This window comes from Podarcis raffonei, chromosome 4, assembly GCF_027172205.1.
Source record: "Podarcis raffonei isolate rPodRaf1 chromosome 4, rPodRaf1.pri, whole genome shotgun sequence".
In the NCBI taxonomy this organism is placed as follows: Eukaryota; Metazoa; Chordata; class Lepidosauria; order Squamata; family Lacertidae; genus Podarcis; species Podarcis raffonei.
The window spans coordinates 49,321,871-49,342,436 of NC_070605.1; the positions used below are offsets into that span (position 1 = coordinate 49,321,871).

General features: G+C 40.1%; 1 protein-coding gene across 3 annotated transcripts in view; it reads right to left on the reverse strand.

The window, feature by feature from the left end:
• The window catches only part of TMPRSS15 (transmembrane serine protease 15), a 56,056-nt gene extending 36,760 nt beyond the window's left edge, over window positions 1-19,296 (reverse strand). Inside the window, exons 1-7 of one of the 3 annotated variants that reach the window (XM_053386515.1) lie at window positions 18,967-19,296; window positions 16,806-16,927; window positions 15,608-15,675; window positions 11,954-12,105; window positions 8,424-8,465; window positions 6,879-6,917; window positions 5,764-5,883 (exon numbers count right to left, since the gene is read on the reverse strand). In XM_053386515.1, coding sequence (XP_053242490.1) covers window positions 5,764-5,883; window positions 6,879-6,917; window positions 8,424-8,465; window positions 11,954-12,105; window positions 15,608-15,675; window positions 16,806-16,927; window positions 18,967-19,111 — 688 coding nt within the window. In that variant the 5' untranslated portion in view covers window positions 19,112-19,296. Of the gene's footprint in view, window positions 1-5,763; window positions 5,884-6,878; window positions 6,918-8,423; window positions 8,466-11,953; window positions 12,106-15,607; window positions 15,676-16,805; window positions 16,928-18,966 lie in introns of those variants that run through there. The other 2 variants (XM_053386514.1, XM_053386516.1) reach the window with 2 other exon arrangements.
• Window positions 19,297-20,566: the final 1,270 nt, after the last annotated feature.

Consider the following 20,566-nt stretch of genomic DNA (forward strand, 5'->3'; position numbering starts at 1 on the left):
AGAGGAAAAGCTTCACAGTTTGAGATAAATTTGGTTATATTAGCAGACAGAATATAGATTTGGTATTCCTCATTTTATTTTTACTGTCTTGAAGGGGCTAGGTTTCTTGTTTCCAGGGCTCCCCCTTATACATTAAATTGATTTCTGGAGCAGGAAAAATTACCTCACAAATCAGCTGCAACCATTATTCTAAGACAGTGATAGTAATTCATCCACTGCTGCAGTTAGAGCCTCCTTTCTGGATATGCCTTAACTATCACTGGCACCATTGCAAGGTCTGGTTAGATAGAACTTGGTACAGTATACTAGAGACATGGAGCTCATTCTTATGAAGGGCCAGCCATACCATTAGCCACAGTCACAGAATCACGTCAGACAGCAGATGGTGGGAAGTGGGGTGGTATTCGAGAGAACTGCTTTTGTGCCACTTGCTCTGCTCTAGCTTTCTATCCTCAAATTCAGTAGGAGATGCTATTCCATCACTACTGTTGATGACCCCCATCTGCACTATACATTTAAAGCCATATCATACCACTTTACACAGTCATAGCTTTCCTCAAAGAACCCTGGAAACTGTACATTGTTCAAGGTGCCACAATGCCCAGAGTTCCCTGGGAAGGGTAACTGGCTGGCAAAGCACTCTGAGCTCTGTAGTTCAGTGAGGGGCATGGGGTCTCCTAAATAATAGCTCTCAGTACCCTTAACAAACTACACTTCCCAGGCTTCCTTGGGGAAAGCCATGACTGTTTAAAGCATTTGATAATGCTTTGAATGTATTGTCCAGATGGCGCCTTAGATTCAACTAATCTAATAGAATGGGGGAGAGTGCCATCTTGTCTTTTGCCTCAGACAGCAAAAATCCTCGTGCTAGCCTTGTGCGCATGAGGTAAATCCTTGTGTTGTGAATGTGAAGAAATACAAATCTGGTCACTTTTCTCCCCCAAGGGAGACCAATCTCTGGCCAAATGAGTTCAAATGCTCAGAGCATATTTTGTTTTTGCTTCTTTGCTGACTCATTACAGCAATCCAAGCACATTTTCTTGAATTTGTCCTTAGGATAATGAGGAAGGGTGTCCATGTCTTCACAGCCAATCCATGCTAACCAAGATATTTTGTTGACAGGTAGTTTCAGATACAATATTAGCCCTCTTCAGGCATTAGTAAATGGTGACAGTAAACATGCAAGGGAAGGCATTGGGGATGAGTGTGCTAGCATTAGTCATTTTGCCCCTCACTGTTTTCATAGCTTTCATGGAAGATAACAATTTGAAGCTGACACTCTTTGGTATCCATGGGGGCTCCCCCCACATTTTACAACCCTGATTTTGTGTCTACGTTCACTGTTTAATAATGCCTGCAGAGGGTTATTGCTATAAACAGTATATAGCTGTTCAAATTTGTTGTGTTTAGACTTAGCTGACATCTCTGTCTTACAGTCATACAATCCACCACTTCTTTTAAATAAAGTAACAACTTAATAAAAAAAACCACTTTAGATTTCCCATATATCTCTGTCCTCTTTTAACCAAAAAATCTTTTAGTACCATGACTACTTCTACTATGATTACTACCTGAATTTCAGTATAGGACAGGGTTCTCACTTTCTAAAGCTGAATTAAGGAATGGGGACAATGGTGGAGTCACTTCATTTCATGGCGATTTTATCATTAAAACTAGGGGACAGAGGGTTGAAATGTCACCTGTTGTCTGCATTTCAGCTGAGAAGCTAATTGATTTCACTGAACTCTGACAGCATCAGGAAGAAACTGTTAGAATTACACCCTTCCTGTGCTGTGGCTTTATACCTCTAGCATATGCTGAACTCAGTAGCACTAAAGGGAATTTTAATGGGGACCGGATGGTTTTGGACATAGGTTATTTTGTGGACAAGAGTAGTTATAAAATGACTATAAATCCTGTTGTAATTTTTTCCAAACTTCACAGGCAGCTATTATGGAAGAGGTAATGCCCCTTTGGTAATGGGAACCAAGTGAAAAATCACAGACCTGGAAAACTTGGCCTGCATTCTGACAGTGTAAGTGGCTTGGTTCACCTCTTGATGGTCTTTCTGCTAACTCTGCTAGAAGAACTAAAGCCTGGCAGAACTCTTCCTCACTTCCAACTATAAGACCATAAAAATAATGGTCAAAATGTCACACTGTTATCCCAACAGAAACCTATTCTCCTAAATTTTGTGGAGGGCAGGTTTTATCTACTTTTATTATTATCATCACCACATTTATATACCACCTTTGCTCCATGTATCCAAAGGTAATATACCCACTTTTCTCTCTATTCATTTTGTCATCACAACAATCCTGCAAAGTAGTTTAGGTTGAGAGATAGTGCGTGGCACAAGGTCACCCACTGGACTTCACAGGTAAGTATGACTTTTAATCCTGCTCTCCTAGGTCGTAATTGAATACTCTAACTGCTGCACCATGCTGGTTTCTTTAGGGAAGCAATGAGCTGAAACAAGCACTTTGGCCATGTAGTATGTTAGCATCTTATGCACATTTAACTTGTGCCATTTCAACCATCTGTGGCTGAAGGCAGGCTGGTTGAAATTCTCTTGGGGTTACCTGCTGCAGAATGACCTTAAAAGCTATTTTCACATCGGGTAACCCAGCTTAGGGGGCAAGGCCCACTCTGACTCCCAGTTCAAGGATGCTCTCGTGAGATCTTGAGGGGCAATCTGAGTTCCAGCATGTGAACGTTCTTAGGCTTCCAGAGTCAGTGTGCTGAGATGGCCTTGCCTGGCAAACAAGGCAGTGAGCTTTAAAAGCTCTTTTCATGCCAGTTAAACCAAGCAGACCAGGCACAAAAATAGCTTTTAAGCTATTTGCCTGGTTTGCAGGGCACCCAAGCCCATTCAGCTTGCAAGATGTCCTTGAAAAATCTTGCTGGGTCATTTGAGCTCCCATGAGATCTTCTGAAAGCATCTCTTGCCTTCCAGATCCAGCATGCTGAATAGGCAGAGAGCTTAAATGCTCCTTATGCACCAGGTATCCCCAAGTGGACCAAATGCCCCCCCCAAGCTTTTAAACTTTCTGTCTTGCTTGCAGGGCAGGGCCCACTCAGCACACAGGATCTGGCAGTACTGAGGATTCTCTCTCCCCCCGCCCCCCTCACATTCTAGCTGCAGGGTGGCTCCAAGTGTTTGATTATAGGTAATTTTCAAGTATAAGCAGAACCCTTTGAACCAAATCCCCACATAAGATGGGACCATACTGTATATGTATTGTGATGTGTCATTTCAACAAATAAAAAGAAGCCATCAAAAGCTTTTGTACACTGAGTAATAGCAATAGTCCAATAACGTCTCCGACTGGCAGTAGCTCACTCTGACTCAGAGCTATTGGGTTTATTGAACTAGAAAGCTCAGAGGTTTATCACTGAACTGCATACATGCTAAGCATACCACGGGGATATAGAGCTAAGCTTAATTTTTCAATTCTATGCATATGGATTTTTCACAGAGTCCCACTAAGCTGAAAGCTGAATTCTATAGGTAGGAAATAGAAAAAAAAAATCCTTGTGTATTGGCTTAACATCTTTCAATGTTCCTACACTTGAGGCTGTGATATATTAATCTTGCATCTACATTGTTCACATACTAGGAAAGAGACTGTATTCATAATTGCTCCCTTGATGGTTTGTGAAGTTTTGTTTTAAATGTCAGCAAAAGAAATGGGTTAAATGAGCAGCTTGTGTACATGCTAGCTTCTTAACATCTTAATATTAACACCAATGCTCTTGCTATATTGTCAACAGCAGAAACCTGAAATTTGAAAGAACAAAACAAATATAAATATTGAACATAAGCACCCACAGAGAAACATGATATTGGAACTGGGGAATAATATTTGATCGCATGTAACTAGAATACTTCCTTAAGGCACTTCCTGTAAAGTTTTCCCTTCAGGGGCATCAACATGAGTTGTGGACATAAGTGAACTATCTCATAACCTTTGTTTGTGTAAGCAAAATACAGCTCTGGGTTATGTGAATATGCTCAGAGTAGCTGTAGTGGCAGAAGGTGAAGGTGTGCTTAACCAGCTGTGTTAGGTACAAAGATTGAAGAATCAGAAATACTACTACAAATAGTAGTAGTAGTAGTAGTACAGTGGTACCTTGGGTTACATACGCTTCAGGTTACAGACTCCGCTAACCCAGAAATAGTGCTTCAGGTTAAGAACTTTGCTTCAGGATGAGAACATAAATTGCGCGGCAGCAGTGCAGGAGCAGTGGGAGGCCCCATTAGCTAAAGTGGTGCTTTAGGTTAAGAACAGTTTCAGGTTAAGAACGGACCTCCAGAACAAATTAAGTACGTAACCAGAGGTACCACTGTAGTAGTAATTTCCTGTCCAACTGGACCACTCTTGTTGGTTGGTTTGTTTAAAAAAATCCTGATCTCCACTGCTTTTTTTCCAGAAGGGGAAAAGGGACCTTCTATCATTTTCTTTACAACAGAAAAGCAGTTGTGGGAGGAGGGATTTTGACTGAGAAAATCATCTGCAGTGAAACAGTCAAGCATCTTTCTACCACTCTCCCATTCAAATTTCTAGCCCTTCCCTGGTTGTAATAACTAATAACAACCACCGCTAGACTGTTCATGTGTCTCCCATGCCTTCACTAGTTTGGTGCTTAAAGTCCCAACTGCTGAAATGTGATTTATTTCCCCACCTTATCTGAATGCTCTGTTGTTGGCCTCCTGATATTGAAATCTCAACACAAACAGTCATCATACAGTTTCAAGAAAACAACCCAACTATCCACCATCGACTGGCCTGCACATGAATGTAGGAACATAGGAAGCTGGCTAATGCTGAGTAGGAGCATCTAGTTCAGAACTGGCTACACTGACTGACAGTGGCTCTCCAGGATTTCAGGCAAAATGTTTTCCCAGCCTTACCTGGAGATGCCAGGGATTGAACTTGAGACTTTTTATATGCAAGGCAGATGATCTACCATTGATCTACGGGCCTTTCCCTTAAGAATGGGCTGGGAAAGGGGAGGTAGACTTATAAGGTAGAACAGACTACACAAGGAATTATATTTCTTAATCTTTCCCTGAAAATCAACACGAAAGCAGAAAAACACACACAGTAGTGACTGAACTGGGCTACACCAAAACCATCCCCAATCTTGCCACCCAAAACACCTCATCTGTGCCAATACTACAACTAGAATACCAATGGTGGGGTGGCAAGGGCAGCAGAGGCCTCCATGCTTATAAAATGGAGGCATCAACCAGAGACCTCCTTCTCCTCCTGTGGATCCACATGCTATCATATAGTCTCCAAGATGCCTTCCATGGAAGACCATCTCATCTTACATATGCAGCTTGGCTTTTCACTTCTATTTCTTTCTATTGTAGCCTCTGTCTGAAAGGAACCAGACCAGACTGAGGATATGAATACAATATGAATTTAGAGCAGTGAAAGCTGGATCTTTGTTTCAAAGCAACACCATATCTCAGCCTTTTAGTTGGCATAAAATAGCTATTCATGGTTAATTGCATAAATCTTTTTGTAGTCAGAATATTGCTTTTCTGTAGTATTTCACCTATAATTTCTTTATCGTTATTCTTTTATTTTAAAAACTGGTAACTCAAGTTGCAAGAATTTCTTTCCCCTGATGGGTTAAAGAAATAATATTGTATTACCTTCCACATATTGTATTACCTTCCACACAACACTGCATGATGTTGAGAGAGTCTGTAAAGGGTCAGAAGTTAATTGAAGGAACTCAAATTCTTACCACATGTTTTTTCATTTTCATCAGAACCATCTGGGCAGTTTGGTATTCCATCACAAAATGATTCTCTTCTTATGCAGCTTACACCATCAGCACAAAGCTCATCAAGAGGTAAGCATTTCACTAAAATAAGTTTTTAAAAGGAAGATGGCATTATTCAGAAAGTTGCTTTGATCACACACAGTTTGTTGTTTAGATTGTGCACCAATTATAGATTTTTGAAATATTAAGTTACATATCAAGCTTTAAAATAAGTAAATAAATATAGCAAGGGTGGTCTGGGATGCCCAATCCAAAATACAATATTGACAGTGTTCTCTATACTTCCAGTGCAAACTTTACAGTGTACAAACCTGGAGCAAAAGACAGACATGCATTCTTCTCCCAGATGTGCTACTCTAGTCTTTCCAATAAGATTGCTAACTGTCCCTTTAACAGCAGTTTGGTTCTGCAGCAATCAGGAGGTTAAAATGTTTAGCTGTGAAGGATTGAACCTAGAACTGCAACAGTTTTACCTCTGAGTTACAAGCCCTCCATCCACTTAAGAGAACTTTGTGTCTTCATACTATTCTGTGAGCCCAATATTACCAGTGTCAGAGACTGATTATAAGTTCTGAGATACTTCAAGTAAAGGCATAATAAATCCTGTGAAAATAATCAGTAGTAGTCTGCAAAAACTCAAAGAACTTGAGTTTTATTGACGTTAGAAACTGTGCTTATAAAGGACAAGTTTAAGTCCTTTTGGAATTAAACTTCAGAAAACTAAACCACAATGCCATCTACTGGGGAAAGAAAATGTGCTTTGTTCCATTACTGATTCTCTTTCCAAGTCAGAATAACAAGCATATCCAATCATCAACCTTTTTAAGCACAAATGTTCCTTACTTGTTCCTAATATCCACTAATTGGTACAGACACTGGTTACTGAAATAGATGTATATTAGTGTAATGTGGCAGAAAGTGCTGCTCATAATTTGAACACAACCTTTTAAAGCCTTATCTGCACAGGCTCAGTGTGGATCTTGTGGGTGGAAAAGCATATGATTTACTTGATTACAAAAATACCTGGAATCTTTGATCCAAAAAACACTATATCTTGCCATTTTCTGTCTACCAACCTGATGTTGTCAAAGGACTTGTACCAAATGTTCTGAAGTCTTCAAAGCAAAAAACAAAGAAAATTGGGGGGGGGGGACAGAAAATTATTTATAAAGCAAATGTTCCTTCCATTCATATTATAAGCTTGATAGTACAATCCTATGCAGTAATCCCCACTGAGTTCAATGAGACTTACTCCCAAGTAAATGAGCACAGTATTGTAGCCTTATGCAACAATGTAGAAAATGATGTGAGCAGTATATTACTTTGGTTGTTGCACTTCATCAATGACTTTGTCCAGATTTCTTTTAATATTAGATTATATGCTTTGTATTTACTAACCTGATGTTGAACCAGGCAGAGGACCTTCTCAGTAGTGGAATTCACCCTGTGGAATGCCCTCCCATCAGATGTCAAGGAAATAAACAACTATTTAACTTTTAGAAGGCATCTGAATGCAGCCCTGTATATGGAAGTTTTTTTTTATGTTTTATGCTTCGTTGTGTATTTAAGAATTTGTTGAGAGTTGCCCAGAGTGGCTGGATAATAATAATAATAATAATAATAATAATAATAATAATAATAATAGTAATACAACATGTCAGAATGATATTGGAAAGTGTGGGAGTATATTGTTTAGCCATTGGAGATCATCAATTATTTTTCACAGATTTTCCTTTTAATTAGGCTGATATAACCTTTAGAACATATTAACTAAATGAATTGAAATTATGTTTGTTTTCATTCACTTGCTTTTTGGTGTTAGCTTCTTTGTTGGACCCATCTCTGCTATTTATTCTTGTTAAAACTGAATGTTGTTGTTTTATAAACTAACTCCTCAGTGTCTCTCTATCCCTGCTTTATTCAAACTTCAGTCATTGTTTAAAATCTCCATTTCCCTCAGTATCTCTTTACCTTTGCTTTACTCAAATTTCTTTCATTGTTTAAAACTACTATTTTCTCTCTCTCAGTGGAGAACCTTTCACACAGAGAGAAACACTTCTCCCCTTCCTTGCCTCAGCAATACCTTCCCTTAACCACTCAAAGTCATTTATTACAGACACGATTGTGTCTTTTCCTTCTTGCCCTTCCTCCTTTCTATGCCCCACCTTTAGAACCTTGGGAAACAAGCAATGAAAAGAGTGTGATGATGGACTAATGCAAATATAGTATATGAGAGAGAGAGAGAGAGAGAGACAGCGCACGCACGAGAGAGAGCGCAAATTTCTAACCATCCATTAGGAAAAAATAACAAGTAGGAAATAAGAAAATCACCCCAACAGTCTAATTTTGCCACTTACACACTGGTCTCATAGACTGGAAGAGAATGACCACTCTCATAAAGGACTATGTATCTTTATTTCAACACCCCTACCCTAAAGCACTGTTACTAGAGCTGCCTTGAAAAATAATTCACTGTGATTTCAAAATGAGAGATCCCCCACCTCTCTACCCAATTCCTTTTTTTCTACATCTTATCCCCTCTCAAGTTCTGGTTGTTTGTCCAATCAGCTTGGTTTCATTTCTCAGAAAATGCTATATGATTTGTACTTGTATTTACTAACCTGATGTTGTCAATGGACTGTTTGTGCTAAACATTCCTGAATCTGCAAAGCCAAAACAAAACTGAATATTATTTCAGAAAAGGAAAGGAAAAACAAAAGAATAAAGTGTCATTATTTTTTTGGAAAAGAACAAGGAGAAAGAATTGGGTTGGAGACTCCCTGCTCCAATTTAACATGCCTTGTTAATTGCACGGCCCAACTTGGGAATGTGAGAATTTGCCCTGATTTTACCCTGATTCACCCCTACCAATTAAACATAAGGTCTAGCCAGTAAGGCTGATGCTAATTAGATGACTGTGCAACGAACAGCTGCCTTTTCAATTAGTGGTTTCCATAACAATGAATTCCAGTTTGGACTTCAATTTCTGAATCTAAAACACACTAGGTATGAAATATTTACACAGAATATAACCTCTCAAGTGCAAGCTATTTTCAAATGATAGTTTTACTATGTGCCAAACTTAGAATGGCTGCTGAGGGGTGAGCAGCACTTGCAGCCTGTCGCGGGCTCTCCCCATGCCTGAGGGAGGGGTGAAATTCCTTTTGGTGCAGCTAGCCACTGAGTCCTCCCCTGGTCAGCTGTTTTGGATGGCGGGATAGCCTGCCAAGACTTAAAGGCCTGATGCACTCATTTCACTCATCTCAGTCACCCCAATGCAAAGCAGGTGTAATTTCAGGGCACCCCATTAGAGGGGGCTAAGTGCAAGTCTCTGCCCAGAAGCCAAGTGTGGGGCAAATGGGCCATAGAGCTTCCAGCAGCAGTCAAGGATGGGCCCCATCAGGGGACCTGCATCTTGTCATGGTCCAAATCCCAGTCACAACCGTGCTTAAACTTCATCCCTCCCATCAGGTGGCTGATAATAGATATACACCCGGACTTCCGGGTTAGCGCCAATGGCTAATGGCGAATTCCCTCCGAGCTCCGGAGGGAATCGGCTCCACAGGATCAGGGTCGTACCGCTGCGGCGACGCGGAGACCCTTAAAAATCACAGGCGGAGAAGCCTGTGAACCTGGAGGCTCGGCGGGCACCATTTGCGCCCCCCCGACCTGCGAAGGAGTCTTTTTAAAGGCTCCGGAACGGGGGACGGGGTGAGCGGCGCGGTGCTGAGAGTCGACTGCTTCTCCTGTGGAGTGAAGCCGCGCTGCCATGGCCGGAGAGTGCTGACTTCTTCTTGTGATTTGGACTCCAAAATAAGAACCCGTGAGTAGTACGGAAATTGGACTTTTAAAGGAAATTTTTTGAAGAATCAGGTACGATCGGGGGAGGTGTAAACAGGAAGTCAGCCTCCTCCTCCTGTAAACAATCTAAAGCAAGGACCTGCTAACTAAGGTCGAGTGAATTATTTCTTTCATTATTTGGCAAAAGACATTAATTTCACGATTTGGCACTAGAAGAAATATTACTGGAGGATAAGAGCTAATTTTGGGAGTTGAAGTACCACCCCCCGGACCCGGGAGCGATCCGCGAGAGAGCCTGCTGAAGGTATTGTAAGAGTTTGACAGCTGTCAAATTAGCTGTCAGACGGAAAGAGAGAACTTTGTTTCTGTTGCTTCTGCTGGCTATATTTGTTACAATTTGTCTATATTATGTTGAAAACAAGGAAGAACTGATACAAACTAATCTGATTTTTGGATTTGAACTGGAAAGAACACTAAGTAACCAATATCCCTCTAGAGGGGGTTTTGGGACATTACAAGAATGGCTGAAGGAGGGGAAATTCAAGTTGAACTGGACAGAGTCTTTGTTCTCTTGGGAAAGTTACAAGGCCAAATTGATGTTTTGGCTACAAATGTTACAACTCTGGACTTAACAGTAAACAAATTCATTGAATCTGACAAGGAATTGATTCAGGAAGCAGCTGAACAAGAAGAGAAACTGGAGAGCTTTGAGAGTGGGAAGAAAGAGATATATGGTGTTCCTGAGAAAAAGGAAGGAGGAGCTGTAATTTTACAGATGGTAAAGGAGAGCCAGAGGCCTGGCATGATGGCTGTAAAGGAAAATAAGAACTTGATGGTGAAAATTTGGCTTGAATTGGAGATTGAAGAATGGAGAGATCTTCTTGTGTGGAGATCTGAAGACCTATGGATTACAAATCTGATTAAGATGGAAGTTGGAGCTTTCGGGACATTTGGATTTAAAAAGAGTAAGAAACAAGACTTAGGCTCCACTTTTGAGTATGGAGGTCTGGCTGGAAGAAATATGGACTTTATTGGACTTGAGCTTCTCCGAGACTTGGTGTTTAATATTAAGGACTATCTAAAAAGCCGGCAGAGAGGAACTGAGAGAGAATTGAGGGCCTCGGACGTGAGATCCCCAGGCTGAGAGTAGATTGACTGATGGACGATTATTGGGATTAGAACCGGGAAAGGGGGGGTGGAGTTTGGGAATCAAAAGGGGGCATAATTATAATTTGTTTTGTTTTTATCTTGTTTTGTTATTTGTATGAGAATTGGGGAAATCGTGGAAGGGAATTTAGGTCGACCTTAGAAAAAAGGCTTTAAGTATCTGAACAGATGTGCAATTATTGATGTTTATAAGTTATAAGTTATAAATTTATAAGTCAAAAGTTTAAAAGTTAAAATTGGTTTTTTTAAAATGACTGAAATGTAAAAGGGTTAAAAATTGGGGATAAGAACTTGTTGAGCCAACAATTTGAACTGGAATACAAGAGGGGGAGGTGGGGGGAAGTCAGGAAAATATATTATTGAAAGTGAGGACTTTGAATTTTATGTGTTTTTAATTTTTTTTTTTGTTTTCTTAATTGTGTTTCTGTGTCTTTTTTTGTTTTTTGTTTTTTGGATAATGGAAAAATCTTAATAGATATACACCCAACGCCTGAGTCAAAACCTAACCTACATCTGTAATCAATAAAGTTGTGGCCAATTTTTAATTCCAGACTGTTGTCTTGTCAAGTTTGTTCCATCACACCATTGCTATTCACTTTACCCTTCGAAGTTGGGGGCTCTGCAAGTGGGTCCACAATTGATATTGTATATGTAATATCCTGTACTAATTTTTTTTTTTTACATTATTAGATGCAAACTATTAAATACTACTGAAGGCAGAACACCAGATGTTGAGTGCCAAATAACAAATGCCAAATACTGAACAGTTTTCTAGTCCTGTCACTATGGAGATGGATTTGGGGGTTGTTAATTTGGGGTAGGAAAGCAAATAAATTGGGACACCAAATTTCCCTATTATATTATATTGTGGATATTCACCCCATTTGGAAACTTCCCCATCCGCTCTCACATCTTCAATGTACACAGTGCCTGAATTTCACTTCTGACTCATCTTACTGCACCTCACAAATTCAGTCATTTCTTTGTTTTAAGTCAGCCTTGTTGTGGCTGTTGTAGGTAAATACTTTAGGATGCGGAGTGCTGCTGACTCTTATTGACACGAAAAGACTTGTTGGCAGGAGCAGGGGTACTTTGGAGAAGACACCACTGTTGAATCAGGAATCAATGGATAGTAGTTGAAATAACAGCACAATGCAATGTTTCAAAAGGAAATAATGATTACCTGTTATTTCTATGCTGTTCACATCAATGCTGAGAGTCTGCAGAAGATCACTTTTATTTCTTTCAATGCCCAATGCAAGTTCATTCTTTATAGTTACACCAGGCACCCATTGTAGAAAGGAAAGGTTGAATAGTACAATAATGCTGCCATTTCTGCCAAAGAACAACAACAAAACAAAATTAAAGTCTGCGAAAAACTTTTTTGTTTAGATAAATTCAAATGTAATGCATACTTTTTTTAATACCTCAGGTTAAGTACTTAATTCGTTCCAGAGGTCCGTACTTAACCTGAAACTGTTCTTAACCTGAAGCACCACTTTAGCTAATGGGGCCTCCTGCTGCTGCCGCGCTGCCGGAGCATGATTTATGTTCTCATCCTGAAGCAAAGTTCTTAACCTGAAGCACTATTTCTGGGTTAGCGGAGTCTGTAACCTGAAGCGTATGTAACCTGAAGCGTATGTAACCTGAGGTACCACTGTATATGAAAACTGTTTATTTCATTGATACTTTGATAATTTTATTGTCTACTGTTCTTCTCACTGCTTTGATCATCAGTGGGATCATGGAAGTTTAGGGAGTGAGCCAGAAATGGTGCAGATTTCAAACTCCAGATTAGGAGATAGTAAAAAAAGGTCATCGTCCCCCCTTAAATTGTCACCACACCAAAACTACATATAATCCTTGTTTATATAGTGCTATAATGAAAATTCAAGATCTGAAATAAGGGAGAGGAGATCTTGAAAAATATATTTTTGTAAGAGACTGCAAAAAACATGGGTGTTGACTCTGAAAGCAAAAGGGGGGGGGAGGGAAGGATGAAAAGAGGCCTGTAAATGAATCTGGTGAATAAGTGGGTGTGCATTCAATCAGGCTAAACAAATTAAAAAGAAACTAGTGGCATATTTTAGAATATACCCTTCATAAGCGGGGAGAGTGAACATGACCTAAAATGCTTCCATCCTTTGCCGTTTAATCTGAGTATTGGGATTTTTGACAACATTAGTTTACCCAGTGGAAGTTTCTGCTTGGTTTCCTTCATTTTCTTTACTCTCAATATAGATGTCTCTACTTGTAGCAATATCTGGACTGGCGATGATGTGTGACTCTATAATAATGCTTACTGAAGTGAAGAAAGTTTTCTCGTGGTTAAAAATCAGCAGTGACCTTTCTTATTTCAAAGAATTCCTGCCAGCAGACTGTCACTGATACAGCTGTGCTTTGGGGTAAGAGGTGATTAATCCTATCATGGAGCAAAGCAGAGGCTGCGGCAATGTAGTGAAAGATTCTTCCCTTTAATTTCTTAAATGATTCTAACAACCTCTAGGCCATGCTGAGTAAACAAAAGCTTTTGATGCTATCTTTGTGACTCATCTGATTTCCAGGGATGAAATAAGAAATCGGATTGCCCTGAAGGATAGGGCAAACACTTTTCTTAGGAAAGCTGCACAAGGACACACTCTTTGAATCAAAGTAACAATTGAAGTTGGTCGGCATGCAAACAACGTTGTCTAGGAAAATTTAGGGCAATGCTGGTAAGTTTAGGCCCTGAAATTCTGAAGTTGTGCTTCCTCCTTTATTGCCCTGCCCAGTTGTAAGGTTGTGGGGTTGGGGAGGACCTATTCACAGAACCATCACTAAATGAAGCATATAGGTAGGGCTTCTTGGCAGTAGCCTCTAAGTTGTGAAATGGATTTCTCCAGTTGCACCTTGTGCCAGCTTTCATAAGCAGGTGAAGATACACAATTTTTGCTCAGGCTTTTGGAGCAGGGTGGTGAAGTGATGCATTTAGTTCAGTGGTTCTCTGACTTTTTTCTCTGGGCCACACTTTCAGAATAATTTTTTTTCTTGTGCCACACAGCATTGATCAGTAACAACTGCTAACGGTGCTTGATTTATAACACAGAACACAGCTGCTTGGTAATATGATTGTGGCACATTTAGAAATTGTAAAACACTGCAGCTACATAAGAACAGGAATCATTCTCAAAATATAATACTGATTGTTCTTGAATCTTCCAACCACAATTGCCATCCTCTCCACCACACAGTTTGAGAACCACTGTTTTAACCAATTCCACCTTCTCTGTGGTGTTGATGTGCTTGCTGCTTGTACTGTATATTTACTGTGATTCTAAGGCACAATATTTTATGGCTTGTATCTAATGCAGCACATAGTAGCTATCCTGTGAGTGCAAGGATTTTTGCCTGAACAACAGGACTTTCCCAACTCTCCTCCTCCATCAGGTACCCTGCACCTTCTCCAAAGCTACTCTAGAGGGTTGGAGGAAATCCCAGAACAGATTTAGAGATGTGTGGTCAGGGGGAGGGGGGGCGGAAGTCCCATTGCACAAGCAGAAACCCTTGCGCTATTGGGAAGGTTACTTGGTGCTTCATAGGATTCAAGCCAATATTTTTACATTTTATCCAGCATGTCCTGGTACCCTTGGCAGAGGGGCAGAGAAAAAGAAAACAGTGGGTGGGTAAACTGAACTCCACATCCCAGAGAAAGCCAAGGCTTATAGGTCAAGTGGAGAGTGATTCATCAACATTCAGGAAGTGCTGATTAGGGATCATTTTTCAGTGTTGAGTTGAGCAACCATTGCCTGTGTATGCTTGAGTATACATGTTGGCACTTTATCCAATGTAATCGATATGTGGAGTTGTTCATGCAGCCTAAAGCTTCATCGACAATCTGAATTACAGTGGGGTTAGATGTTCAAAAGATCTTAATTGATACTGCTTTGGTTACTAAAAACATTTATGTTGTATTTGGTTTCATTTTATTTCTCAGATTGTAAGCCAAAAGGTTCTGGTTTTACTTAATTTGAGTATAACTTGACAGCAAATGTTATTAAACTTGGGAATGGTGATTCTGTGCTTCATTAACATTGTCAAAGGCACCAGCCAGCTGCTGTATTTAGCAAAGGGAAAATGTGTCTTATTTCTTGACAGATCTGCTGGAGAACTGATTAGAATGGCAGTCAGATATGCTATGAGGAAATGCACAGAGTAACAAAAATCTTGGAAAAATCAAAGAAACTTTCAGAAGAAATAAGCAACAGACGTTCTATGGCAGCACAGTTCCCTAGGCCTTGCTGGAAGTGTTATTATACAAGTCATGAAAGAAACTAAATAAACAAATCCAGGTCTTAGGACCCATTGCTAAATTTGGAAGGTGTTGGGAGAGCTAGCACGCTCCTCCCCACATCACCATCCCTGTCACCCTCACCTTGTGGAAGGTATTTGTATGATATGGGCAGAATCCTGTATCTGTGAGGTTCCATGTGCCTTATGGAATTATGTGAAAAGTCAGGATTGTAAACCACATTGTGATGTGTGGGTAGGGCTCCATGGATACAGGAGACTGCTTGCTTCACACAATAACTTCCACAAGTTGAGAGTTACAAAAATGAGGCAGGGTGGAGCTAGGATGCTTGTTTCTGCTACCCCATCTCAAACATTTAATACCACATCGTCTTTAGTGGGCTAAAGAGAAGCATGAAGAGGAATATAATATGCTGTATTATTATCAAAATAATTTAACCTCCATTCCTGTACACATTTGCATATATTTCAATCTGTATGATTTTAGCAGTATTTAATGTACATAAAACTGCAACCCCCCCTCTTTTCTTGGGGGAAAAATACACCTCACCTGAATTGCAATATTTTACAGTCCTTGTAGTCATTTTGAAGTTCACTTGACTGAAATATATCATCCACCTAGATAGAAAAGGATGACATAAAATGTTTCAGCTATCTAGAGGGGGAAGGATGACAGGCAATTATGACAAAATATTTCAGTCAGTGCCTATATACAAATTTATGAACTTTCGAGTGAGGTATAGCTCTGTTTAAAAGAAAAAGAAAAAAGCTCTGGAAGGTTCTGTGGGTGGAGAGAGAGAGAGAGAGAGAGAGAGAGAGAGAAAGAAAGACTGAGAATAGGATCCACAAGTACGACAAAGCTATATGGGACCAGGTAAGAATATTGTTCTTGACTAGGCATCAAGCTTCAATTTTTTCCGAACTACTGGTGCTTGACAATTGCACATGTGTAAGCATGGAGGCTTCTAGACACAGACTTAATATTGTAATTGGATCAATCAGTTATCATAAATGGGTCATTGGGAACAGGGTTTTTATTTAAATCAAATTTTCCACAGAAAGGGTAAATCTGGATTAAATGAAGAAAAAGTGTAAAAACACTCAAGGAAGATGCAGCGCCAGGGAGAGGTGTGGCATGGGGAGAATCCTGTGGGATAGATAGGGAGACCTGGAGGGCTGCATTTGATTCCTGGACATGAGATTTCCTATCCCTGCCTTAAACTAGGACACACTGCTAAACATCACCACTATTTGGCATCGGAAGGCATTCAGATATTGATGCCAATGGCAATTTTCATTCTGTGCTAAATAGCATCTTTCAGGATATAGGGGTGCTTTTGTCCAGACCATAGCATCAGCTCCCTCCCTACAAGCCCATGGTGGCTACTTTAATGATAGAAAACAGCCACATAGTGCCATGTTCATGTACATCATTAGATAATAAACATCACATCAGTCGATTCCAATTAAGTTTCTTTTTCTCCCCTTCCTGCAGGCCTCAACCATGAATCTACTCTGGAGGGTCCCAAACTCTCTGAAGCAGATTAGAGGTGGGCTGCAGGGGGGAGAGGATGAAGGGTAAATTTCATTTCCACAAATGGCTACCACAACTGGATGTCTCCCACTACTGATATCTGCATGTAAATGGCAGAGAACTTAGATAGATTTAAAACTGAAAGACAATATAGAGGAACCTGTGAAAGCTAATCGATTGTAATTTGGTAAAGAATGTATTGGTTGATACTTACCATTTGCTGAACATCAAAGGCAAGAGCTTTAAAGGCTGTTGATGATTTATCTTGCAAAGCCGGACTGAAAGATGCTCCTGACAGTATGGTGAATTTGCCCTGGGCTGTAGTTCTGCTCACATCTGATATAATTAAAGGAGATATATACCAGCAAGGATACATTTCTCTCATTTTATTTAGAGCTGTCCTTTGCACTTTCTGTGAATTCCAAAATGGAACCACAACATCAAGGAGGAATGAGTGACAAACCTTATGTTATGCTTATAAGTTTCCTCACAATTTTGAAGTATATCTCTGACAATGGGTTTGGTGTAAATACCCAACCTTGCAGTGGCAGACCTTGGGATCTCAAATTTCAGCAGCTTTTGGGCAATGCCAATATTCTACACCCTTCACATGTCACATTCTGTTCGAAATAATAGTTGCAGTGTCCCCTGTGGCTCTGCTGAGGTTCAGCTACCACTGCAGTCAAACTCCCTTAAATCCACCTCTGCAACCACAGCCTGGACATAATGCTTTCTTTTATATAGTTACACTTCTACTGCAGAGGAATGACGGCAATTTCCTGTAGCAACACACACACACACACACACACACACACACACACACACACTGTGGTTGGCATCAGCTATGGAAGTTGTGTCACTTCTGTCTAAGGAAGGGACAATGGCTAGGCAGCCAATTTTATCCCATACAGGAAATCATGCTGAGGAAATTGAATACTTTCAGGGTATTATAAGAACTAAGGATTAATGCTATTTCCTCTGGGCATGAAATAGATACAATTCTCTGATGTACCACTTTGAAAGAGGCTGCTTTGATTTGACACAGATGTGTCTGACCTTTTCTGTCAGAACTCATGTATTGCTTTGGTGAATGTAGAGAATACCTTCCTACAGTCATTTTGATCTTTCAGATTGGTAATCTTATAAAATAAAGTTCATTTCAGTCATTTGAGATCTAAAAATAGCACCTTAAATATTTAAATTATTTAATTCAGCCTAAGATTTTTTATTTTTTTCCAGTTCTGAAAAACAGCAAGGTTTGAAAAGCAATTTCTTAAATAAATCCAATGTTCCTCGTGTTGTCCCTTTAAATGCAGCTTAATTTGTTCATGGAGCAATGCCTCTGCTTCACGTTCCTGGTTGTCACTAGCAGATGCAAAGAGACTGACATCATGTGGTTGGGCACGACACCGTTAGTGAACTATGTTATCTTTTTGATGTTGTGAGTTGCCCTAAGCATGGTTTATTTTCAAAGGTGGCATACAAGTAAATGATGGTGATGATGATGACAGTGATCAATCTCCCATGAAAATATAACTTCTGGTGACAGTTCTGTGGCAAATTTAACATGATCTCCAAATGTAACATGAGACTGGGACTCAAAGTGTTGAATTAAAAGGTAAAGGTAAAGGACCCCTGACAATTAAGTCCAGTCACAGACGACTCTGGGGTTGCGGTGCTCATCTCACTTTACATGCCAAGGGAGCCAGTGTTTGTCCACAGACAGTTTTTCCAGGTTATGTGGCCAGAATGACTAAGCCGCTTCTGGTGCAATGGAACACCCGACACCAGAGCAGTGCATGGAAATGCCGTTTACCTTCCCTACCTATTTATCTACTTGCACTTTGACGTGCTTTCGAACTGCTAGGTAGGCTCACCCCGTCGCGGGGATTCGAACCAATGCGTCCCAACCAAGTGTTGAATTACTTATTAGTAAAATGTACCACAGGGGTACTGTCATATTAGAAACACTTAGCACTTTGCAGAATGTGGTGCCAAACATGCTTCAACAAAAGAACTTATTTTTCCTTCATCCATCTTTTCGTTCAATGCACTGTAACATTCCATTGATTTAAGCAAGTGCCCTATAGCTCATACAATCAATTCTCAAACTTGTAAATTAAAGGAATTCACACAAAAGGCTAAGTACAAAAGCAACTTTCATATCAACTTTAAAGTCACCCTGTTCTATTCTGTCATTAACTCAGTGAACATATGCTTTAGTATTTAAATTATGGTCTAAGGGTTCACTACTTTTATGTATAATGATTCTTTTTCAAAGCAGCAGTACATCTGCCTAGCATCAAACATGACAAATAATTAAAGTAACATGAGCAGTTGACTTCAGAACTCAAGGTTGAATCCTACCTCCTTACCTTGTTCAGCTGGTTTACTTTCGAACCACAAAAGTGTTAATAATCCAATGCAAATGCATAATGATACCGTAAACAGAGCAGCAAACAAAATTTCATAGCTGGTAAGAGGAATGCAGGTTTTCTTTGATCTTTTTATCAGGTTCATTTCAGGATAGAAAATGGTGACAAATTAAGGATTGCCACCCGATGCATGTAAGAATAACAAGAACAATGATCTGCTTGAGCAGATATTTATAAACCGATGGTGATTAGAAACTAATTGCAACTTTAATCTTCATTTACACTCAGTCATTTCAGCCCAGTTTTCTCTGTCATCCAGTGTAATATGTCCTCAAGAACATATACATAGTATGAAAATGTAACTCCTGTTTAGAAAGATAATATTTTTCAACATAACGTATGTAAACAAAACACCCAAGGTTATAAATGTTAATTGTCAACTTTACATTATTATTATTCCACCATTTATCTGTCACCAGTGAAATTAATGTGACATTCTATATTGCTACTAGGCTAGAGGTATTGGAAGCCTTGTGTCAATTTACCTTTGCACCAACAAGATATGAAATCAAAGTTCTAAACTGCTAGAAACAGTGGCAGTCAGCTTGGAAAGGTCCATTCACATTCAAACCACTTATCTTCAAACCACACACACAGTTGCCCAGGGTTTGCTGAAGAGATACCGTCACCTAACACAAGGTTTTAAAATGATCCTCCATTCCTGGATAAAGATAGGGATAAGTAAAACCTTCAATTTTTTCCTGATTATGCTATTTTGTATGAGTTCACCCATTAGTCTATACCCTCCCATTTCTGCATGTGAAGTTCACATGGGCAGAGAAATCTGAATGGGGAGGGAATGCAGGCAGCTTTCAACCCTTCTCCTTCATTCTGGGAGCTTTACAACAATTTCCTTTCCATTTAGTTCATCAGAGTGAGGCTGAGGCCACTGGGGCTGGGGTGTGGGAAGCATAAAAAATGACAACATACAGTCATACCTCGAGTTACGAATGCTGTGGGTTGCATGTTTTCGGGTTGCAGACCGTGCCAAACCTGAAAGTACTGGAATGGGTTACTTCCGGGTTTCGGTGCTCATGCATCCGCAGAAACACAAAATGACTTCACGTGCATGCGCAGAAGTGCCGAATCGCATCACAGGCATGCTCAGACGCGGTCCTTCAGGCTGTGAACACTGCAGGTTGGGAACGTGCCTCCAACACGGATCACATTTGCAACCCAAGGTATGACTGTATTGGGATTGAAATGGCCACATCTTTATTGATTACAGATGTAAGTAGGCTTTGGCAGAAGTGTTGGGCATGTACCCCAAATCAATGAGCCCAACTGCTGGCTGATTACTTCACCAGGGTTGACTTTTACTTTATCAGGGTTTAGAATCCCCCCATGACAGACATCAAATAGGGAGATCCCTCCATGGTCATGTGTGAAGTTCTATGGCACTTGCTGCAGCTTCTGGACCAGATACAAGGGCAGTCTGTGGCGAGGTGGGTTCATTTTCTCGCATGTGGTGGGACTGCAAAAAAGTTAAACATTTTTGGGATTCTATTTTTGCAGAAATAAATAATAATAACAACAACAA